General features: G+C 46.0%; 3 protein-coding genes and 1 long non-coding RNA gene across 5 annotated transcripts; 2 read left to right on the top strand and 2 right to left on the bottom strand.

Annotated features, from left to right (window-relative positions):
- Positions 1–191: 191 nt before the first annotated feature.
- H1-6 (H1.6 linker histone, cluster member) lies at positions 192–8,696 on the bottom strand. The gene is made up of 2 exons (XM_070074851.2): positions 8,366–8,696; positions 192–5,806 (listed from the first exon to the last, which is right to left on the bottom strand). Exon 2 carries the CDS (start codon positions 1,604–1,606, stop codon positions 971–973), a length of 636 nt encoding a protein of 211 aa, XP_069930952.2. The 5' UTR covers positions 1,607–5,806; positions 8,366–8,696; the 3' UTR covers positions 192–970.
- A 109-nt stretch (positions 8,697–8,805) lies between these two features.
- Positions 8,806–14,706, top strand: LOC103349696 (uncharacterized). Of its 2 annotated transcripts, XR_007923044.3 has the most exons (3): positions 8,833–8,887; positions 9,562–9,916; positions 12,600–14,706. It is a non-coding gene; the product is annotated as an uncharacterized LOC103349696 (long non-coding RNA). The 2 variants fall into 2 exon arrangements; XR_007923045.3 differs by lacking the exon at positions 9,562–9,916 and having other exon boundaries at positions 8,806–8,887.
- A 7,341-nt stretch (positions 14,707–22,047) lies between these two features.
- LOC100347239 (histone H2B type 1-C/E/F/G/I) lies at positions 22,048–22,714 on the bottom strand. Its single transcript, XM_002714209.6, has one exon. The coding sequence runs from the start codon at positions 22,655–22,657 to the stop codon at positions 22,277–22,279; it is 381 nt and encodes a 126-aa protein (XP_002714255.1). The 5' UTR covers positions 22,658–22,714; the 3' UTR covers positions 22,048–22,276.
- Positions 22,715–22,921: 207 nt separating this feature from the next.
- On the top strand, positions 22,922–23,423 carry LOC100346975 (histone H2A type 1-C). Its single transcript, XM_051855031.3, has one exon. It carries the CDS (start codon positions 22,996–22,998, stop codon positions 23,386–23,388), a length of 393 nt encoding a protein of 130 aa, XP_051710991.1. The 5' UTR covers positions 22,922–22,995; the 3' UTR covers positions 23,389–23,423.
- The last annotated feature ends 510 nt before the right edge of the window (positions 23,424–23,933 follow it).

Below are 23,933 nucleotides of genomic sequence, written 5' to 3' on the forward strand. Positions count from 1 at the left end.
TTCACTCTCCAGATGCAAGGGTCACAGCTGTGCCAATCCAAAGCCAGGAGCCAGGAGGTTCTTCTGGGTCTCCCACACAGGTGCCCGGGCCCAAGGATTTGGGCCATCTTATTGCGTTCCCAGGCCATAGCAGAGAGCTGGATCGAAAGCGGAGCGGTGGCTTTACCCCCTATGCCACAGCTCCGTCTCCATTTTTTTTTTTTTTAAGATTTATTTATTTGAAAGAGTTACACAGAGGAAGGAGAGGCAGAGAGAGAGAGAAAGGTCTTCCATCCATTCGCTGGTTCACTCCCCAGATGGTCGCAAAGGCTGGAGCTACGACGATCCAGACAGAAACTAGGAACTTCTTCCAGGTCTCCCACGCGGGTGCAGGGGCCCAAGACCTTGGGCCATCTTCTACTGCTTTCTTAGACCATAGCAGAGAGCTGGATCGGAAGAGGAGCAGCCGGGACTTGAACCAACACCCATAAGGGATGCAGACACTGCAGGCTGCGACTTCACCTGCTATGCCACAGCACTTGGCCCCAATTTTCCTTAAAAAGTTATTTCTTCAGTTTGGACCCTGAGAATTTCCTCAGCAGTGCAGCTCTATCTATTTATATAAAACTTGTGGGTCTATCACATTTTTGAATTGTGCTGTTTTACGAAGCCTATAGTTTTATAAAAATTATAATCAAACGACACCAACAGCACTAAACCTCAACACCTCATAAAATATCTGGCATGGGTATAAACGATCTTACAGAACTCCAACTGTAGACTGAGTCATATGCAGGAAGTCCTCAACTTTATACTTTGACAAGGCCTACTCTACAGGGATTCTAAGATCCATGTGGCTCTGCTGCATCCACAAGTCTCAGAGCATCCACTTTGGTTTCAGGTTCTTCCCAGTGTCGCACCCTTTGCCGACCACGGGGGTGGCTCTTAAAAGAGCCTTTGGGTTCTCTGAAACTCGGCCGGCGGCGGCGCCTCACTTCTTGGAGGAGAGCTTCCGCTGGCTTGCCTTCTGCTGGGGCAGTTTGCTTTTCGAAGGCTTGGGCTTCGCGCCTCTGGCCTTGGCCGGACTCTTCCTGGGCTTCTTGCCTTGGGCTCCCTTGGCCTGCCGCCCGCCGCGGACCGCCTTCTTGGCTGTATTCCTTTGCTTCTTGGCTCTCTTGTTGGTCTTGATGGTCTTCGGGGACTTGGAGTCACGGGACAGGCCCACCTTCTTGGTCTTGGTAGGACGGGACTTCTTGACGTTGCCTTTGGTGGGTTCAGGAGTGGCCTTCTTGCTGAGCCTGAAGGAGCCCGAGGCGCCGGTGCCCTTGGTCTGCACCAGGGTGCCCTTGCTCACCAGGCTCTTGAGGCCCAGCTTGATGCGGCTGTTGTTCTTCTCCACGTCGTAGCCGGCGGCCGCCAGCGCCTTCTTGAGCGCGGCCACAGACATGCCCGCCCGATCCTGGCACACCGAAAGGGCCTCGGTGATAAGCTGGGACAAGGAAGGACTCGGAGTCTTGCGTCTTGCATTTGTCAACCCACCCGGCTTCTTTCCTCGCCTCTTGGTCGACGGTTTCCCCATAGGGACGACCACAGGCTCGACTGGGGCTGCGGGAGCCGTCTCAGACATCGCAGTGGAGAGCCACTCCAGGCAATACCGGTAGGAAGCTCGCCGTCGGGCTCCGGACCTTATATAGAGCCGGGTGCGCTGTGATTGGTGCGTCGCCAGGCGCCGCCCCCTCCCCTCAGAGGAGGAGCGTTTGTGTTTGTTTCCACCCCAAAACTTGAACCCCACAATACTCCTCTGCGCAGAATCTCCCGGGTTCCGCTGCCGAATGGTTCCTGGAGAATCAGATTTCACGTGAGCTTTTGCATTTTCACGAAAAATGATCCTGCATGTCGAAACTATTGGAGAAAGCCCTTGATTTTTAGGCAAATTCAAGAGAAAAGAATAAAACTTCCTCTTTTCCTCCTAAAAGCAAAATTAGTTTTTAGCAGGAGACTGATCTCTTCTCTTCGGGGTGGTCTTCCAAATGGATGGCTTCTAACTGGTGAAGAAAATAGATGATTCGCACCTTGATTTTTATGGAAAATTATTTGTATATGTGAGGGAAGTAACACAGACTCTTAGCTGTCTCCTGTGGAGTTAGAAGGTACTTAGAGAATTGTTGAAGACCTGCAGAATATGATGTGATTTAGGAAAACTCTAGTAAATAAACCACGTGAAACCACAAACTTCGGGTACCCGTAACGAGAGCTACTCTCCAGTTCCCGAACATCCTCGAGATGCAGTCATAATGCGGAACATGATTCCTATTCGGTTATCCTCATGTCTCTGACCACAGCTGAGATTTGCTTCTCGTTTTTGTAGCTCAGTCCACCTCCCCTCCACAAATTCACACATACAGTCTCTGTACCCAATGTACTATAAAACGTGAAGCAACAACCCTGGCAGGTGGAAGCCACAGACCAGCACCTCTAACGAGAATGCACTGACCGATGTGGGAAAGGGGTTGGGAAAATGGCCCACGCTCCCCTGAGCTTCTATTGCCTTGGGCCTTTGTGGGAGGTGGTCAGGACTTTCTGGAAGATTCTGAGAGAGCAATGTAGTATGGCTAGAGTCAGGGTCTCAGGAAAGGAAGAACCCATAAGGACCTAATTTAGCATAGATTCTCCCAAACAGCTTTGTGAAAATTTTGGCAACTTTCCAGGCTAGGGAGTCACTGGAGATTTCAAGGAAAGAGTGTGGTGTGCTGTTATTGTTATATTTGTCTTTTCTTGAGATTTCCTGAATAAACCATCATTATTGAGAAGAGTTCAGTGTAAGACGGTGGGAGTCTACTGTAATTGTCTCAGAAGAATGACAAATGTTGGCCTAAGGGGGCAGTGTGGGAAACAGGAGCCTACATTTGAAATATTTCAAAAACAAAAGCCAAAGGATGAGACTTCACACTTTTCAACCGCAAAGTGAAGTTAACAAAAAGCCTCCATCTCTATCTTACACAGGTGCACACAGATGCACACACTTGGAACACAAATTCAGACAATTCTACTTTAAGCACGTGTACTCTGCCATATTCTATTTTCCTTGGGGAATATTTCTCCTTAGGGAAATTTTAAGTATCTTGTGATTATGTTTTGTTTTGGAGAGAGCGCCCATCGGTTAGTTCTCCCCAGATCCCACAACGGGAGGCAGGAACTCAATTCAGGTCTCATTTTGGTGGCAGGGACCCAACTAGCTGAGCCACTACCTGTTGCCTCCCAGGTCCACATTAGCAGGAACCAGGGATGGGGAGCAGAGACAGGACTTGGATGTAGGCACTCCCGAGAAAGGACTTCTTAACCACCTGGTCAGCTGGCTGTGCCTTCTGTGTCAATCTTGTTCCATTTCTCAAAGCTTGGTGATCTCTCAGGATTATGTCATTAAAATCAGTGGCTTAGGTTGTGAGTACAGGCTGACAGAATGCTAATTCTGTCATTTTTAAAGTAACAGAACTGGAGAATTTAGGAAATTCACAGATTCCATAATTTGAGATCCCGAAAGAAAACCATGATTCATATTTTTGTGTGGCAGGTAGCTAAAATGTATTAAAGACAAATTATAATATAATTATATAAACATATGATATATATATTATCCTGTGCCATTGTCCAAAGTTTTTTCTCACTTAAAAAAAAAAAGGTGGGGGGATTCATTTTATAGGTGAAGAAATTGAGGCGCAGAATGTCACATGACTTGCCCAGGTTCGTAGAGCTGGGGAGCCACTGCACTAGAGTTCAAGCCCAGGAAGTCTGGCTTCAGAACGCTCTGACCTTCCCTGCTTCACTCTCAGGGAGCTGCAGGCACCACTGTGCTGAGTCACTTCCTTCCCTTTTCCTTGTCTTCACCTAATATCTGATGCTCATGGGATCACATTTTCAATAACTTCTTTTGCGTATGTTTGGAGCAATACTGTAGTTTTAGTTTTTTAAGTTCTCTATTGTGAGAAGCTCAGTCTTCTTAGCTCTCATTAAAAAAGCAAGGAACACAGTCATACAGAAAATAAAATGATTATTTTATTTTAAAAATAAATTCATATCTGGTAATATGAAAAGTATATGGCCTACCAATATTAATTTTACACACCCGATTGTTATTTTTAAACTGTTTAATATATATTTCTATTACTATACATGTGAATAAAATAAAGCTACGTTTGCTCTGTTTGGTGAGGACATTAGCAGAGTTTCACTTGCCAGCACTCTCACTTTACTCACATCTTTTTTTCATAAAAATTCTTAAGTTTCTTTTTTGTGTGTATTTTTTTTTTATTTATTTGAAAAGCAGAGTAGGAGAGAAACAGGGAGAAAGACTGAGACAGAGAAATAATCTATCCACTGGTTCACTCCCCAAATGCCCACAACAGCCGAGGCTGAAGCCAGAAGCCAGGCACTCCATCAGTTCTCCCGAGTGGGTGGCAGGAACTCAGGTACTTGAGCTACCCTCTGCTTCCTCCCAAACATGTTAACAGGAAGCTAGATCAGAAGCAGAGCAGGATTCAACCCCAGGCTCTCCAATATTGCTTGTGGAAATCTCAAGCAGTGGTTTAACATGCTATGCTTCAATGCTCTCCCCATTCACTTCTTAATTTTTCTGACATCCAAGATTTAGATACTCCCAGGGCCTGCGCTGTGGCATAGCAGGTAAAGATGCCACATGCAGTGCCGGCATCCCGGATGGGCTCTGGATGGGGTCTGGGCTGTTCTACTTTCCATCCAGCTCTCTGCTGTGGTCTGGGAAAGCAGTAGAAGATGGTCCAAGTCCTTGGGCCCCTGCACCCACATGAGAGACCTGGAAGAAGCTCCTGGATCCTGGCTTTGGATCAGTGCAGCTCCAGCCGTTGAGGCCATCTGGAGAGTGAACCAGCCAATGGAGGACCTCCCTCTCAATCTCTCTCTCTCTCTCCTTCTGCTTCTCTGCAACTCTGAATTTCAAAAAAATAAATTAATCTTTAAAAAAGAAAGCAAAAAACAACAACAACAACAAAAAAACCCCACACAATCTGGAGGTGGAGAAATTTTAAAAAATGTATGCCAGTTTGAAAAAATCTAAAAAATAAATGAAAAAATCTAAAAAATCTAAAAAAAATAATAATAATAAAAAGAACATGTACCCCTCTTTCATGTTTCTTCCTTTCTAAAGAGTTATTTTTGAATGTTATATTTGGTTTGCAATCATCTTTAGACATTATTTGACAAATTAACCTTAACTCTCTATTCAACTGGTCTCTTCATTTTTCATTGTTGTATTTTGACTGTTTTCTTGTTCAACTGTTAAGTTGTCGCTTAGCTCACAGAAAGGATATGTGAATAACTCCATGTTTTGCAAAAGTTGTTACTAAATGTCTCCAAAAGTCATCCAGCAGTTATTGAACATCAAGTGCTAGAATGACGCTACTCCACGGCGGCAAGATGTATTAAAAATTATTTTAATTGAAAAAAAAAGTTGTGCATCGTCTCCAAACTACCAAGACCATCTGTTTAGATACTATCTAAACATAAGCAATGACAGCAATTATTAGGTGCCCAAATCGCTGTCTAAGATTTTAATCTATCAGGATTTCAAGGCAGAGAAACCCTTTGAGAAAGGGTATCAGGGAGGTTGGTCTTCTATTGAATCAGATGAACTGAGTGATTTTCAGCAGGTTTCTTCTACAGCTCCATTGTAAGCACACAGATTCCTATGTGCAGGGATCTTGGGAAAACTTCTGAGAGGAGACAGGAACTAAGCTCAGGGCCATCCTCTAGGAAGCTCAGGGCCATCATCTAGGAAGCACTGGAAGTACCTAACCTTAAGAAAACAAAACAAAAAAAGGCTTTTTGCATCATTACAAAACACCCCTGGAGGAGCTATGCAGGCAGTCTTATTTCTGCTCTTACTGACATTTCTACCCTTATTGTCTATTTACACGGAACTACAGAGACATACCCACATCATTCTGATTCTTAATTTGTGACTAAGTAACTATAAATAAGCAATGCTAGCAACTAAGACTAATGTCCAGAACCTTTCTATGAACAGCTCATTGCTGGGTAACTAAAACCATTTTCCAACCTATATGGATGTTAAAGAGTCCGTCTTTGCAAGGCACAGCATTAGAATATGTTAGAATATGGGTGCATTTTCTGTTATACTTTAATCCAAAATATACAGTGTCAGAAAAAAGCATAAAATCCTGCAGCCATTTGGGAGTGAAGCAGCAGTTGGAAACTCGCTCTCTCCTGTCCCTCCCCTTTTCTCTGTAACTCTGCCTTTCAAATAAATAAATATATTTTTAAAAAAGAGGATTATAAAGATATCACTAGGTTTTATATTATCAATTGGATAGATTAAAAATAGTAGTGCACCTATTTGCATTTTAGGTTTCCATGAGGTTCAATGTGTTCCATGGATGAGTTGTCAGAACGTATTAATTGTTCTTTAAAAATTTCATTTATTGAAAGGCAGAGAGAGAAAGAGACAAGAGCATAGATCTCCCACCCACTGGTTCACTTCACAGATGCCTGCAATGGCTGAAGCTGAGAGCTGGAACTCAACTCACATCCTCCACATGGCTCACAGGTACCAACTACTTGAGCCAACACCTGCTGCCTCACAGGGTGCACATTGTCAGGAAGCTGAATTTAGGAGCAGAGCTGGGACTCGAACCCAGGTACTCTGATACAGGATGTCGGGGCCCCAACTAGCGGCCTTACTGCTATAACCACCACCAACCCAGGAGCCTATTTATTGAGGACTGGGCATTTGTCTCCTTGTGAAAAGTCTTAATCTAGTGTTGGCTCCCGGGGATTTGGCTCTCAGTTCTCCGAGGCTGCTGCTTGCATGTGGAATGGAGGAGCCCTAACCTTGGAACAAAGAGATCTGTGTTAACTTCCCACCTCCTCTGTTTCTAGCTTTTGTGACACTGGACAAATTAACCCTATCTCTTCTAAACTCAGTTTCCTCGTCTGTAGGTTACACTAATGACACTTAGTCTCATTTTGGATTTCCATAACAAAATACTACAGATTGGGTGGTTCAAGCACCAGAAATATATTTTCTCACTCTGAAGACTGAAAGTCTTAGATGAGGGTAGAGAATGGTCAGGTTCAGGGAGGAGGAGCTCTCTTCCTGGCTAGGGGCCTGCTCCTTGTGTGCTCACAGGGCCTCTCCTTAGTGTGTGTGCAAGATCTCTCTCCCTCTCTCGTCCTCTCCTTATAAGGCTACCAATCCTAACTAATTAGGACCTTATCCTTATGATCTCATTCAAAATTAATTACCTCCTAAAAAGTTCTAAGGAGGTACTTCAAAAAGGTCACGGAAAATGCGCATTGTGAAGGAAATATGTATGGATGTCGGATTTTGCACCAACATAAAGTAGTTTCAAGTCTGTTTTTCTACAAACTTTTTCAAGTACTCGTATCTCCAATTGGGATTTAGGGCTTCAATATATGAACAGGGGGCAGTGAGGCATGAGTGGGATACATAGCAGATCCTTTCTCAAAGAGTAGTTATAAATAGTTATACATAGATAATGTAAGTAAAAGTAGATTCGTTACACTCAGCCAAATGCAGTTTATTCCAGCTGGTCCTGCATGGCACCAGATAATTTTTATTTTATTTTTGTTATTTTATTATTATTCTTCATATAGTGCCGTCTCATGGACTTATTGAAACCATGTTACCATTGTGCTGTAGTTTTTAATGTGATTGTGTTAATAATGATACAGGGGATAATTGCCCCTACCAATAAAGGAAGAGTTGCAATTTCAATATTTTTTGGAGGAGTGGGTCTGTCAGGATGACATTGTTTTATAAAATTTTTCATTGCCAACGGGAGTGCTGTAAAACAGGAATTTCCAAGTTACATTGGGATTACAAATTTGGCATGGCTGTCCTGGATGGCCATTCAGCAATGTATATTAAAGACCTTAAAAAAATTCCTCCCTTTTGTTTTAGTATTTATACTTCTACAAACCTATACTAGGGAAATAATATTTTACCAAAGATTTATGTACAAAGATGTGTGATCTGTATAATCTGTAATGAATAAAAATGGGACTCAATAGAAGTAGTCAATAATAGAGCTAATTACATAAGTAAATATTGCATCCATAAATAAAATGATACACCCATAAAAACTGTTTCTACCAAAAAATTACATGGGTATACCTACATCTATTTTACGTGATATATTTACTTTACGTATATTCAGACTATCCATACATATGTCTCACATACATGTAAAAAGGAGATACTAGGCATTGTTTCTTTATATGTTTCTCTTTTCAAAAACTTTTTCAATAAACATTTAACATTTTCACAGTGAGAACAAGAAGAAAACAAGCTACTGTTTATAAAGACGCTTACTGGTTCTTTCTTGACTTAAGAAGGCCCCACTTCAGGATCCCTCACTTGCTGGGCTCGTGCCAGGCGAGCGGTAAGCGGCGGGGCGAGGGCATCTCTGCTCCTCCGGTGCAGAGACCGAGCCGCGTCTGGAGTTCAGCAGACACCGGACGTCGCCCCACTCTGAGAACAGCGGCAGTCAACACTCGGGACAGTCGGGAAACAGCGGGCTAAGCTTTCCCACACCATTAATCCCATTCCTTTGACCGAAAGGTTTCCCTGTACATAGTGAACCGCAACCTAACTTGACGGGCAAACACACTGCAACCTAATCCATAGCAAGTAGCTAAGCTTCAGCCAATCACGAACAGCTAACTGTTCAAACCCTTTTCAGAGAAGACTGACGTGAGCTGTAACCAATTGCCTGTCTCCGTCCCTCACTTCCGGTTTCTGTAGTTTTTTTTTTTTTTTTTTTTTTTTTTTTTTAATTTCTCTTTCTCACTATAAATATAGCCTGCTCCAGGGCTGGGTGGTAAGTGGTTAGTGGTAAGTCTAATCTCTTTGTGAGCCCTATTGCTGCCTGATTTTAGAAACCATGTAAAGCCAATTAATACCTGTAAAGCTAGATTTGTTGTGATTTTGTTTTAGCAATACCAATTACATTTAGTTACTGTACCAACCTTATGCTGTACCTGCTGTCCTTCACCTTCCTTTATAAATAAGGAAATGAGAATTGTTGGGTGATGAGCCTCCACGGGAAACCCACACCCTCTGTTCCTGAGTCAGTTACAGAGAGAGAGAGGGAGAGGGAGAAGAAGAGGGGGAGAGAGAGAGAGAGAGAGAGAGAGAGAGAGAGAGAGAGGACTTCCATCCGCTGGTTCACTCCCCAGATGGCCGCAATGGCCTGAGCTGCGCTGATCCGGAGCTAGGAGCTTCTTCCGGGTCTCCCACACAGGTGCAGGGTCCAAGGACTTGGCCCATCTTCTACTGCTTTCCCAGGCTATAGCAGAGAGCTGGATCGGAAGTGGAGCAGCCGGGACTAATGTCCATATGGGATGCCTGCACTGCAGGAGGCTGCTTTACCCACTACACCACAGCACCGGTCCCCTGTGTATGCTTTTAAATAAAGAATGGCTGGGACTCTTAGGCTGTTTTTCTGTTGATACAAGAAAATACCAAAACTGGGTACATTATAAAAGAGAAAAATTATTTCCTTACAGTTCTGGAGGCCTAAGGGTATGGAGCCAGCACCTGCCGGAATTCTGCTGAAAGCCTCCTGGTGCTTCAATGCATGATTGAAAAGGGGAAAGCAGGTGCAGGCTCTTCCCTCAGTGAGAGTCCAGCGTTGGGGGAGAGACCGCTTAACAACAGCCCACTCTCAGGGGACCCAATGCAGCTTTAAGAGAGTGAGAGCTGAGGCTTTTGAGAAAAGCATTAATCCTTCCGGAAAGTTCCAACACCTCTCAGCACGGAGGCACGAGACACCAAGCTTCAGCATGGATTTTGTGTGGACAATCCATATTCAAACCATAAGCAGGAACTTAGTGTCCTGAAGTTCCATCTAAGCCTCAAAGGGTAAGAATGTGTCAGGTGAGGAGGAGGAGTTAGGGATTTTCATAAAGGGGATGTAGCCCCACATGCCAGCCAGTGGGGCTTGGCTGTGAGCTGTGCAGACTTGCCTGTGAGGGATGTGGAAGGTCTGAGTTCCTGTGATCCCCTCATAGTGCACCTGTAACAGTTTTCTCTCAAGTACTCACCCTTCCCAGGTGCTGGTAGACGTCACCCCCATGCCTCCCACTTCCTTCTGCCGTGGCAATAAGTGTAAACGAAATGTATCTACTGGGAAAGCTCCCAAATCAATGCCTGGGATGTTCATTGCGGTGCTATAAATGGCCTTTTTCTCCATCTCTTGACAACAAAGACAGGCTTCGTTGATTGCTGGGTCCAGATCGAGTGCAGGGAAATGCGTGTACTGTTAGCTTACTAGCAGTCTCCTTTAGGTTCTGGGCCTGCCTTCATTTGGCCAGGGATAGAAGGACTTCTGTGACAGGGGTTCATTTGGCTAATTTGAAGACTTGCAGTTGCCACCCATGCTTGACACATTGTTTTGCAGGAGCTCAGCTTCAGGAAGAACAGGTTCAGGTTCAGACTGGAACAGGCCAAAGAACAGCCTCAGAGCCTTTTGGGGACTCCTACCTCTTTATTCTCACCGTGGCAGGAAGGAAACAGAGCCTTGCTCGAGGCCCGGCGAGCTCCATTCCTGGATCCGCCCTCTCTTTTATAAACTTTACTGACAACCGTGGCAGGCAGCCAAGCAGATGCATAGCGGAACTGCATCAGCGTTCGAGCCTGCCTGCTGAACATCAGTTTCGGTCCTGCCAGGTGCCATGACAGTGAGGAGCCTAACTGAGTCGGTTTCCCCCACACCCAGGCCATCATTGCACATGGACGGAGACTTTTACTCCATATGCTGCATATACTTATAAAAGTTGTCAAAGTCACAAACCTTTGTCACAAAGATTTGCAGAAAGATCTGTCTGGAAGCAGAGCTGGGTAAGAGGCACATCTCCCTCACAAGCTTTTTTTTTTTTTTTTTTTTTTTTTTTGACAGGCAGAGTGGATAGTGAGAGAGAGAGACAGAGAGAAAGGTCTTCCCTTTGCCATTTGTTCTCCCTCCAGTGGCCGCCACAGCTGGTGCGCTGCAGCAGGCGCACTGCGCTGATCCGAAGGCAGGAGCCAGGTGCTTCTCCTGGCCTCCCATGGGGTGCAGGGCCCAAGCACTTGGGCCATCCTCCACTGCACTCCCGGGCCAGAGCAGAGAGCTGGCCTGGAAGAGGGGCAACCGGGACAGAATCTGGCGCCCCGACTGGGACTAGAACCCTGTGTGCCGGCACCGCTAGGTGGAGAATTAGCCTATTGAGCCATGGCGCTGGCCTCCCTCACAAACTTTTGATCAACTTGCTAACTCATGGTGTGACTGCTGATATTCCAATGGTGAGTTTAATATACTCGCTAGTGCTTGTAGCACAGCCTTAACAATTTCATGTGCCAAATGTTCCCTTGAACACCTTTAAAAAGACAGCAGATTGAAGGGCTGTGCTGGAGGGATTGCAGTTCTCTCTCTGTGTGTGCTCCCACCCACCTTATACCTAACCCACAAGCTCACACCCACAGTGACGGTGACAATGGCACTGGAAAGGGAGGGAGAGGTACTAGAAATAGGTCCAAGGTAGAACCGGTTATCTCTCCTCTTTCCTTCATTGTTGCTTGGGTTCTTCAGCTTTTCATTATTTTAAATGAAATACCTGAGAGAATCTTCTTACAGTTGAAGGTTCAGAGATAAAAATCAGGGTGCTCCATTGATCAGTCTGGCATCTGGTGGTGACAGAGTGAGTAGGAGTTACAGGGTGAGCCAGGAAGCAGGGAGAGAAGCCAGGCTGGACTTAGCTGAAGTTGCCAGCTCTTTCATGAGAACTACTTCAAAGTACAAGCCCCTAAAGACCCCCCTCTGGGAGGCAGGGAGGAAGGGAATATCATTGTTTTCAGAATCATATCTACAAACCATATTGAACCTGTTAAAAACTATTTAAATTAAAAAATAATAATAATAATAAAAGACCTCCTTCTGGCCCCACCTCCCTGCTGCCGTAATTAGATTAGGTCTCTGCCCTGAGCCAATAACCGTTAGTACAAATATATTAACTGTTCGCATAGGCCTTTGAGGTTTAAGCATCTGCATGGTGTTGAGGAGCCAAGGCTTGTTCACTCTGTAACATTAATTTTTGCAAGTACCACCTGCTCCTTTAAACACCATTTAAAAGGCACCAAATGTAAGGGCTGCTCGGGGAACCACAGCCCTCCCTCTGTGTGCTCACGCTCACCTTGCCTCTACCCTCACAAGCTCACACCCGTGACGGCAGCAGTGACAGTGGTACTGGAGCAGGGGGGAGAGGTACTCAGAATACGTCAAATGTAGAACCAAAAGGGTTTTGCTTTCTCCTCTGATGCGTTGCTGGTTCATCCCTCAAGGGCCTCCTCTGAGCTTTCCAGCCAGCATTGTATTGTTTGAGTTGATACAGTCAAGCACTTGCAACAGTAGGTGACGCCCACACTAAGTGCCACATTCGTGTTAGCTACTATTGAGATATTAAACACTTGAAGTAATGTTAATATGAATATCATGTCTGCTACAACACCTGCTCCCCCTTTTCTTCTCTTTTTTTCCCTTTCCGTCCTTTCTCCCATTCTAACTGCTTAGAAAAATGATTGAGATCCATCTTCTCCAGCTGGGATAGAAGCTGCATGAGGGTGACCTTGTCCAAGGAGATAGACACTGAAGATGGCTCCTGAGCAGCCAGAGGAAGAGCCAACTGCTGGCCTAGAGGACAGGGAGAGAGAAGCCGCCCCTTCCTAGAGCAACCTAGGACTCTGTCCTTGCTTCCTCTGTGCTGACGGTGTCCCTGGTCAGTGCGGAGCTGCTGCGGAAGGGGAGTGCAAGAGGGAAAAAGGAGAGGCCTGGACAAAATGACTGACGGCAGCCACTCACTCTTCACCCAGCAAAGCTTGTTTTCCTGCCCGGGCCCACGGCCAGTCTGCATTCCCATTTCCCTGGCAGGCAGGTGGGGCACAGGCTGAACTCTGGCCCAAAGAAGATGAAAAGTGCTGTGTGCCACTTCCAGGCTGGCTCACGGAAACCTCCATCACAGAGGCCTTTTCTTTGCTCCTTCTGTCTGCTGGCCCTGTGTGGAAGCCCCAGCAGACATGCGTGAGATCTAAGATGCCCAAGGGACTCATGGGACACTGTATAATGGAGTAGTGAAACTTCACTCTGTTTAACCACTGACTTTTAAAGGTCTGGACAATACAACAGCAAGCATTACTTGCCATGTCTTCATCTAAGGTTTGCGTATTGAAGCAGATTTAAACTCAAAAATTGCTGTCTGTGGACACACAGAACCTCTACCAACCCATGAGGGCCAGGCCTTAATTCCACATTGGCTATCCTGGATGCTAGGAGTAACAAGTATTATCTCCCAGCAAACCTCTACACCTTTGGCACATCAGCTGGCTCCAGTGAGACCCTCAGAGTCTCACCTCAGGACTTCATTCATTGGCTCATTGCAATCCCTACTCCTAAGTAGTTCTCACCTCCCTATCCTTGCAGTATTGTGGTTTTTCCTCTGTGACTCCCTGTAGTAGATCGACTGCTTTGCTTATTATGTTTTTCTCTCTTAGTCTTCTCGAATTGTAGCTCTCTGAAGGCTAGGGTTTTGTTATTTTGCTCAAATACATGTACGTAGGTAGACTCATAGTTGATACTCAGTAGCCATTTAAAAAATTTCTTGAACGAATCAATCAATGCCATCATTTTTGGATACCTACTGCACACTGAGCTCACTAATAGGCCCTAAAGATACTGTGGTGAACAAATCAGCTCAGAACCTTCCGAAGGTGACAAGAAGATGAATGATGACAATTAAATGGAAACTGTATCATGATTACAGAGTAGTTGAGAGGGTTTGTCTGAGATACTCCCAGGGAAGATGATAACCCACTAGATGTCTGCAATTCTCCAGAAAAGGAGCGGGGGACTCAAAGAAGGAATTCCAGCATATGGAGAAAGCAGAAAACCAAGAAAAGCCCAAATGTGCAAATCTGGCGACAGAATACTGTCTGACAGAGAGAAGAGCCGAAGATAGCCTTGTGAAGCCACGTCTCAGGTGTTTGGAGTGTCCTAAGACAAGATAAAGCTGTTTCCAGCCAGTCTGTGAGGTAGGAAATCAGATATGAGCTTATGTGTGTGTGACAAAGGCCTAAGGAGACATTTAGGCCCAGCATATGCATCTCAAAGTCATCCCAATAACGTTTCAGGGGCAGCCTAGTATTTGCATCCTGCCCTGCCCCTTTCTTCCCAATAACCTGTCAGGTCGGGGTCCCTGCCCCTTCTGCCTGATATCTGCATTTCAGATATCATCCTGATCCTCCAGGGGGTTTTGCTCAACCTTCCTCTAACCCAGGGCAGCTCCAGCCAGTTTCCCCCTGTCTGATAACTTTGGAGAGGGGGGACTCAGATAGGAATTTTTCTATTTACATCCAAGAAGTCCTTTGTTCTAAGAGGAGCAGAGGTGGGAAGGCAAGACCCATCCCCTTAAAAACCCCTGGCCTCAACCAGACTGCGAGCTCAATCTACTGCCTTTATGCTGAGTCCCCCACCTGGCCTGGCCAGGTGTGCTCTTTATGTGACCCCGCTCTCCCCCAGCCTGAGTGACTGGGCACTCTCTCTCAGGTTCTGTCTGGAGAGGTGCCCATCCATTCTTAAGGATGTCCTTTCCCTAATAAACCTTGCTATTTTACTTTTCCCCTGCTCTCTGTCTCACGCCTGAATTCTTTCTTGCATGAAGACAAGAACCCTGATATTCACCAGTAACACTGGTGTTGCAGGTGGCAGCTTTATCCACTACGCCACAGTGCCAGCCCCTTGGCTGCTCCACTTCTGATCCAGCTCCTTGCTAATGTGCCAGGGAAAGCAGTGGAGGATAGCCCAAGTCCTTGGGACCCTGAAGTCATGTGGGAAATGCCGAAGAAGCTCCTGGCTCCATTTTTCAACCTGGCCCAGTCCTGGCCATTGTGACATTTAGGGAGTTAGCCAGCAGATTGAAGATATCTCTCTCCCTCTCTCTTTGTGTGTAACGCTGCCTTTCAAATAAATAAAATAAATCTTTAAAAATACTCAAACACCCAAGGTCCATTATACCAATAGTTTAAGCAAATCCAACCAAAAAGGAGCATATTTTCATTTTTAATATTTTTTAAGTTTATTTAGGGGGGACAGAATGAGGGGCAGAGAGGACTGTGCAAGAAAAGTGAGAACTGAGCCTGCCCTGATAGAACAGGGGATCTGAACCCAGGCTTCACTCCCTGATTTTTAATATTTGAATGTCTTATTCCATGACTGAGCTTGTCAATAAAGAGAAAAAAGTGAAAAAAAATGAGGAAAAGAAAAAAAGGGAGAACAAGAGAAAGAGGGAAAAAAGAAAAGGGAGCAAACATTTATTTTTAGTGTTTTTAATTCCGATTCTGTTGAACAATCTGACGTGGTCAGAGGACAAGTCTCAGTTTATTAGTAATGAAGTCAAAGTTTAACCCAGCAGCAGGGGATGTCATACCAGGGCAGGAACAACCATTACAATATGAAACCAGATCTTTCTTCTGTTAATTATTCTACAAATGGCTCACTGAATGAAACGACTACTCAAGTCTTTATTCATGTATTTGTTTTAATTTTACTTGAAAGAGAACAAAATCTTCCATCCACTGATTCACTCACCGAATACCTACAACAACCAGGGCTGGGACAATCTGAACACAGGGACCTGGAGTCCCATGCAGGTCCTCGACGTAGGTGGCAGGGACCCAACTACTTGAGCCATTGTTGTGGGGCTGTTAGTAAATGGTACAGTCTTATCTGTGCCATGATCTACGCCCTGGACAACATCCTAGGCAGCCATTGCTGGAAGCCAGGTGACCCCATGGCCCAACCACACGTGTCAGCTCCACCCCCACCCCAGTAGGATTTGCTGCTCCTACTTCCCTGCCCACCCCCGCCATGCAAAGGTTTAACAGGACCTGTTCCTGAACTCTCTCTCTCCTGGTTCCTCCTCTCTCTCATGCTCTCGCCCTTTCCCCTGGCCTGTTGGGCTTCCCCCACCTGACAATAAACCTTTCCCTTAACTCTGGTTTTTAGTGTGTTTTGTGATGGCCTTACATTGGTGTTGTGACCCAGATCCAGGCTCTCCCTTCTACCTTGTTCTCCCCCTCCGGGGACCTGAGCTGTGTTTGGATCCTCGATTTCTACCAGTCACAAAGCACACTCCTGGACCTCCTCCCATGGCACCGGATGCTCTGTGATCTCCATCCACACTCCAGCCTCTCAAATTCCTGAGATAAGACGAGGTGGGCAGTGGATCCTCTCAGTGCAGCTCTCCATGGCTTTTGTTTCTACTTCATCCAGAAGTTGTGGTACCAGGCACCACAAATCCTGCGGCCTCCTGCCTCTATGGACTCTGTCCAGACCACAGTGGGTGTGGATGACAACTCAGTTTCCCTTCTACAGGCTAAGCCCTGGACTGCAGTGGGCGTATGGGTGACAACCCTTGCCCTCTGTTCCCATATCCTCCCGTGGACTCTCGTGACCTCAGGGACGCCCAATATCCACCAATCCGACTCTATGGGTCACCATGGGAGCTTCTTCCCGAGTTCTGTCTGATCCTCCTCTGAGTTGTCTTCTACTTTGACAACTCAGTCCAAATGGCTGTTTAATGACACGTTTAACCAACATTATTGGGATGGCTACCACTCTGTGAGTGTTCGGATCAATGGAAGATTTCCTATGACTAAGCCTTCTAAATCCACTGGCGGTCTCTGGATCAAGTTCTCTTCCAAAGCTCTCCCTAAAAAGCCAAAAACCATTTCTTCTACATTCACGGCCTCGGCTTTCTCTGTCTCGCCTCACTGTACCTCCCCCTCCCTCCCAGGAAATCCAACCTTATCTCAGAACCAGCCCTCGTCCAAAGTCTCCCGTCTTATCTATGATCCTCTCTAACACTCTCCTCCCAGAGAAGCAAGGGCTAACGTTAACTATTGATAATATGTGTGCACAAGTAAAACAGATCAAAAGAATAGACAAGCTGTGAAATAGGTCTTCTAGTGCAATTTTAAATGGTGGGTGCAGGTCCTTGGGTCCTCTTCCACTGCTTTCCCAGGCCATAGCAGAGAGTGAATTGGAAGTGGAGCAGCCGGGACTCAATCAGCACCCATATGGGATGCTGGCACCGGAGGTGGCAGCTTTCTTTACTTCCTGTGCCACAGTGCCAGCCCCAAAACTCATATATCTTGAAACTAATTATTATATGAAATTGATCTGTTAATATTGTTATCAGGGCCTGGAGTGAACCACTGCCCCTTCGTTAAAGTTTTTCACTTTATAATAATTCTAAATAAGGGAAGATTTCATCACTTGTCAGTCTTTGAGCTAATCATCATTTTTGTAAAACTTGAACTAGTTTGTCCCTGACATTGGACTAATTTTTCTTTTACATGATTATCAAGTCTGGAGGTGATTGGGAGACACCGAGAGTATGAGAGGTTTGAGGTAGTCCATTTTTATTCAGAGAGATGGTTATATTGATTTATTTTTTCTAATTTAGAAATCAGACTAGACAACAGTCATTACAGAATTCATGATGATGAGAACATTAATCTTTTAAAAAAAAAGATCCATTTGTTTGAAAGGCAGAGATACAGAGAGAGAAGGAATGAGAGAGAGAGAGAGATACTCCATCTGCTCTTTCACTCCCCAAATACCCAAGGACTTGAGCCGTCCTCTGCTGCCTTCCCAGGCACATTAGCAGGGAGCTGGATCAGAAGTGGAGCAGCCAGGACTCAGACCGGTGCCTATGTGGGATGCCAGCATTGCCAGCGGAGGCTTAACTGTGTACGTCACAGCATCAGCACAGAGAACATATCAGTTGAGGCATTTTCTTCAACATTGATTTTACCTACTGAAATTTCCTTTGTTTCTCATCAATCATTCTCCTTTTTCTCCCCCAATATTTATTGAGCTACCTTAACAAATTAGAAAAATCCCCTTTGTTTTCAAACAAGTTAAAATAATAAACAGCAGCCAAGCATATGAACTATAAGTATACAAGGGGCCTTCAACAAGGTCAGAGAAAATGTATATTATGAAAAAACTATACATGGATTTCAATGGTTTTACACTAAATGTATATTTTCATGAACTTTTTAAAGTCCACTCGTTATCTGTCAACTCTTAAGTCTAGAACAAAGGCACATTCTCACCATCTGAGTTTATTCCTTTTATTTTTATTTATTTGAAAGAGCTAGAGAGAGAGAAAGAGATATGCCTTCTGTCCCCTGGTTCAGTACCCAAATGCCCATAATGCACCCAGGCTGGGTCTGGCCAAAGCCAGGCATCTAGAATCTATAAGGGTCTCTAGTGTGGGTGGCAGCAACCATGGTATTTGAGACCCCGTTTGCTGCCCCCCAGCGTACACAGCAGAAGCACCGATGCTGGGACGCAAATCAGGCGTCCACTGTGATGTGGACATAGGTGTCCCCAACAGCGGCTTTACCTGCTGTGCCACGGGGCCTTTTCTATCTCTGAGATGTTAACTATACTGTTACTGGTGATGGAATATTTAGATAATCATGGCCAAGTAACATTATGTCAAGATTCTAATTAGTGCTGAACATCAGACAAAGCAGAGTGAAAAAAATTTAATGTGATGACGGTTGTTGGTGATGAAGGGGCAGGTATTTGGCCTGATGGTTAAGGCAGCATCACCCAGTGCCTGGACTGGATCTCTGCCTGTGGCTCCTGACTCCAGCTTTCTCCGAATGCAAACCCGGGGTGGCAACAGTGATGGCTCAAGTCCCTTTATAGGAGGTCTGGATTGAGTTCCTGGTTCCTGGTTGTCCTGGCCAGGCAGCCTTCGTCCTTGTGGGCATTTGGGGAGAGGACCGTCAGTGTTCTCTGCCTTTCAAATAAACAAATTAAAAAAAAAATCATGAGGTTTACCTTTGTGAGAAAGGGCTCTGGAAGCTTCATTTAGATTGGAACAGCATTTAACAGTTATATTAAAAAGCAGATCGAGCAATGACTTTGCAGGAAATATTTTAAAATACCAAATATGCATACTTATTTTAACATCCCTCATTTCTTTAGGTGTGGGAATAAATTGTTGGTTGACCAATGACGATCAAGAAAAGCCTGGAGGTAATTTTTTGTGTTTCAAAGACATATGAAGTTTTATTGTTTTGAATTTGGGTATTGAATTTAGAACAGGTAAAAGGTACAAACATGAATCATAGGAATAAAATAACATTAAAAAGGTTGCAGTCGGGCCAGTGTTGTGGCACAGTAGGTTAAGCTACTGCCTTTGATACAGGCATCTCATCTGGTTCTGGTTCGAGTCCCAGCTGCTCCTTTTCCCATCCAGCTCTCCACTATGGCCTGAAAAGGCAGTAGAAGATGGCCCAATACATAAGTATCACCTTTCAAGCATGGAGAAATTTGAATTTTTTAAAAAATGGGAGTTTTGGCATCCTGCATTGTGGCATAGCAGGTAAAGCCACTGACTGCAACTCCAGCATTCCATATGGACACTGCTCCACTTCCGATCCAGCTCCTTACTAATGACCCGAGAAAAGCAGAGGAAGATGACTCAAGTGTTTGAGTCCCTGCTACCCATGTAGGAGACCTGGAAGAAGTTCCTGGCTCCTGGTTTAGGCCTGGCCCTGCCCCAGCTATTGCAACCTCATGGGGAGTGTCCCAGTGGATGGAAAGTCCCTCTCTCTGTAACTCTGACTTTCAAGTAAATAAATAAACATAAAAAATTAGAAAAATTGGAGTTTTTGCTATTTATACATATATTTTTAAAAAGTCTGTAATAGCCAATTAACATTTGTTTACATTATAATTTATTAAATTTCTGCTGAGGCAGACAATTTACTCAAAATTATTTTTAACCACAAAACAGAATATTTTAAAAAAGATTTATTTATGTATTTGAAAGTCAATGCTACAGAGAAGGAGAGGCAGAGGCCCCAAATAGCTGCAATGGCCCAGGCTGGGCCCAGGCCAAAGCCAGGAGCCAGGAGCTTCATCCGGGTCTCCCATGTAAGTGCAGGGTCCCAACCACTTGGGCCATCTTCTGCTGCTTTCCCAGGCGCATTAGCAGGGAGCTGGATTGGAAGTGGAACAGCTGGGACCGTATATGATGTAGTCACTGCAGGTCGTGGCTCGACTTGCTAGGCCACAATGCTGGCCCAGAAAATATTCGAATGACTGAGAAAGTTAGAAAAGGTAATTATGTTCAATAAAGAGCCACAAATATCTTTTACAAATGTTGATGAGTTAAAGAAGCAAAGGCAGGTAATTAAGATTAGAGGTCCATCATTACTGAGAACAGGCTCTCTGATCCACTTCTAAAGATGGCAGGAAACTAATTTCTAGTGCCATATCCCTTACAGTAAACTCATTAAGGTTTAGAACATAATGAACCTTTGTTGTATACGGGTATTAGAAGCACTCTGGTTTTCTCACTCAGTCCAATTTACAATGATCAATTTCTTCTCTCTTCTCTCAGAACTTGTGAAGGGACAATGATTTGCAATTTTTAAATCTTAAAACTTGAGAGGCTTTAGCATAGCCAATAAAGAGACACAGGTCAGTTTCCTTCTTGTCCTACCTCTTATCAGGCCTGATACTTTGTTAAAGTAAAAACTGACTAAAAGCAGCCATTTTAGCTTTGTATTTTCCTTCACACAAAGTATTTTTTCTGAATATATTGTCAACTATTTGGAGGAAACATGAGAAAAAAAAAGTTTTGGAAGAGAGTGGAAATGCATTCAAACACAAAATACCAAGCACAAGTTCTGGCAAAGGCCAGGAAAATAACAAAACTTGGTGACTGTAGCCTCAAATGCAGAGAATACTAAAATCCCCAAACATACAACCCCACCAAGACTCATAATTGAACTGAGCTCTGTCTTTGCCACCAAACAAATCACTTAATAATGTGACTATAAAGCCATAACTCAAAGTCCACCCCCGGTGCTACCAATATATACCCAGGTCAGCCACGTGCATTCAGATTGAGAACCAGAACAAGTGACAAACTTGGTCAAGATAAAACGTTAGCATGAAAAGCCCGGGACCTGTGAACAGGCAACCCAGAGGGCTCGGCTGGACAAAGGTCATATTCAGATCGCACATTTCTATGGATTCATGTTGTTGAACTCAGGTAAACACCTTGGTGGAATCTCCAGAATTAGATGGTCAGAGTAAGTGCCTAGCCTACTGTTTACCTATACTGAAGAGAACAAGCAATACAATTATTTTTTATACATCCAGAAGAGACAAGAAAAATTCATACATATGAATGCCAGGAAAAAAGGTGCAGTCGCCCTGTAACAGTGAGACTTGTTTGCAGTTTCTGGTTAAACTGACCAGGTTAGTCTGGATTGGAAACCACTCACTGGGCAACCAGCCCCAGGACAGGGGGGAAAAAAAAAAAGTGAAGGATTGTAGAAATCTCAAAGCAGTCGCGAGTACGGAAACCGCACTTCCACTTTAATCAGCTGAACGCTGCGCCATTTCGTCAAACTCAGGTGACTCGGGCAGCGACTGCAGCGTCTTGAGTGCACGCCAGACGGGCCCTTGTTTACTCCTGGATATGGCACACTTACACCGCAGGATCCTTGCGTTATTTTGCAACCGAAGTCAGAGAGTATTTTATCTACAATTGCAGAACCTTTTTATTACATAAGCCTTCTTTCACTTCCCAAAGACTTAATAATGCAAGCTCGAGTTGCAAACGTGTCCTAAACTTGAATGTGTTCCTGTCCACTTCAAAAACCTTTTATCGGTAAAAACTCACAATGCAAGCGCGTGAGGAGCAGCTGTCCATTTGCCAGCCTGTAACCATGCCTTCCGCGGCCAAGCCTGCAGCGGGAGTCGGTGCCTGTTTTCAACAGCTCCCCCTATACTCACCGGTGTGCCTCGTGGCCCCACAGCTCGGGACCTGGAGCTGACCGACAACCCTGGAAACCCGGACACAAACGCCCACGAACCCTCTACGCAGGTCACCCACCTACGCCTAGGACTAAACACGGAGAATAAAGTAGCAAAAAAAAAAAATAAGCTTTTAATTTGAACTGCGTAGTTCTTCAATATTATTGCCCACTTACATTTACAATCTCCAGTCCTGTATTTTTACAGCTTCAGTTCCCCCACCTTTGGCGCTTCCAACACGATCAACGCTAGCTCTTTGCCACAGCTCTGTTTGTGAAAGCGTGGGTGGCTCTGAAAAGAGCCTTTGGGGTGAGGGGCTGCGGCGCCGACCCGGGCGCTCACTTGGAGCTGGTGTACTTGGTGACGGCCTTGGTGCCCTCGGACACGGCGTGCTTGGCCAGCTCGCCGGGCAGTAGCAGGCGCACAGCCGTCTGGATCTCGCGCGACGTGATGGTCGAGCGCTTGTTGTAGTGCGCCAGGCGCGAGGCCTCGCCGGCGATGCGCTCAAAGATGTCGTTGACGAACGAGTTCATGATGCCCATGGCCTTGGACGAGATGCCGGTGTCGGGGTGCACCTGCTTGAGCACCTTGTACACGTAGACCGAGTAGCTCTCCTTGCGGCTGCGCTTGCGCTTCTTGCCATCCTTCTTCTGCGCCTTGGTCACCGCCTTCTTGGAGCCCTTCTTCGGGGCCGGCGCAGACTTCGCGGGTTCAGGCATTTTCCAATCGTTAACAGGAAGCAGCACAATAAGACCAAAGCGCACAGAGCGTCTACTTATAGGGCATTTATGCTAATAAGGGATGTAGCGTGCGTCTACGCTCATTGGAAGACGAATGGTAGGGCTGTCACCCGGGGGCAGAGCTATGCAAATGAAGAATGCAAATGTTGCTCTTCTATTGGCTTCTGGGCTAGTCTCGCTGCTAGCCAATCAGGAGGCCGGATTTACTACCCAGGAAATGGCTATAAAAGCAGCCATGTTGTTGCCTGTTTCCAGACTCGCCTTACACGTGAGTTTGGTTTTGCTTGTGTGTGGTTGTTTCGTTTTACTCTCTAGCCATGTCTGGCCGTGGGAAGCAAGGAGGAAAAGCACGCGCTAAAGCGAAGTCTCGCTCGTCTCGCGCGGGCCTGCAGTTCCCCGTGGGCCGCGTGCACCGCCTGCTGCGCAAGGGCAACTACGCCGAGCGCGTGGGCGCCGGCGCCCCGGTGTACCTGGCGGCCGTGCTCGAGTACCTGACGGCCGAGATCCTGGAGCTGGCGGGCAACGCGGCGCGCGACAACAAGAAGACGCGCATCATCCCGCGCCACCTGCAGCTGGCCATCCGCAACGACGAGGAGCTCAACAAGCTGCTGGGCCGCGTCACCATCGCGCAGGGCGGCGTGCTGCCCAACATCCAGGCCGTGCTGCTGCCCAAGAAGACCGAGAGCCACCACAAGGCCAAGGGCAAGTGATTGGCGAGGCGGCTGCTACCGGAAACCCTACCAAACCCAAAGGCTCTTTTCAGAGCCCCCACCCTCTCAGGGAAGAGCTGACACCGTTGTGGATAGAGGTGGAACTGGGTTGTTGAACGGGTGACACTCCGCTTTTACCTGTAAGGCTGACTGGGGAAACGGAACGTCAGCTATAAACCTAGTGATTCTTGAAGCGCTTGTAGTTTTGGGACTGGCCGTGGGGAGTTGGATAACTTGGGAGTGTAAATAGCTGTGTGCTCAGGGTTCCCATAAATTACCCAGTGTTCTCCAGGGTAGGCCCGCGCCGGGGGGGCGTCACCGTCCCCAACCACGCCCCCAGCTCCGCTCTTGCCCCGCCCCCGGGTCCGCGGGCGGGCCCGCAGCGGGCTGCTCCCGGCTTCGCTCGGAGCTCCGGGCTCAGCTCCGTGGGCGCTGCAAGGGCGACCTCAGACCTCACTAGGGCCTCTGGAAAGCTGGTCGCGGGTACTTCGTGTGCACTCGGCAACAGCGCAGACTATTGAACTCCAATTGTAGCTTTTACCCTC

This window comes from Oryctolagus cuniculus, chromosome 5 (genome assembly GCF_051225735.1).
Source record: "Oryctolagus cuniculus isolate XC-2025 breed Fujian yellow rabbit chromosome 5, ASM5122573v1, whole genome shotgun sequence".
NCBI lineage: Eukaryota > Metazoa > Chordata > Mammalia > Lagomorpha > Leporidae > Oryctolagus > Oryctolagus cuniculus.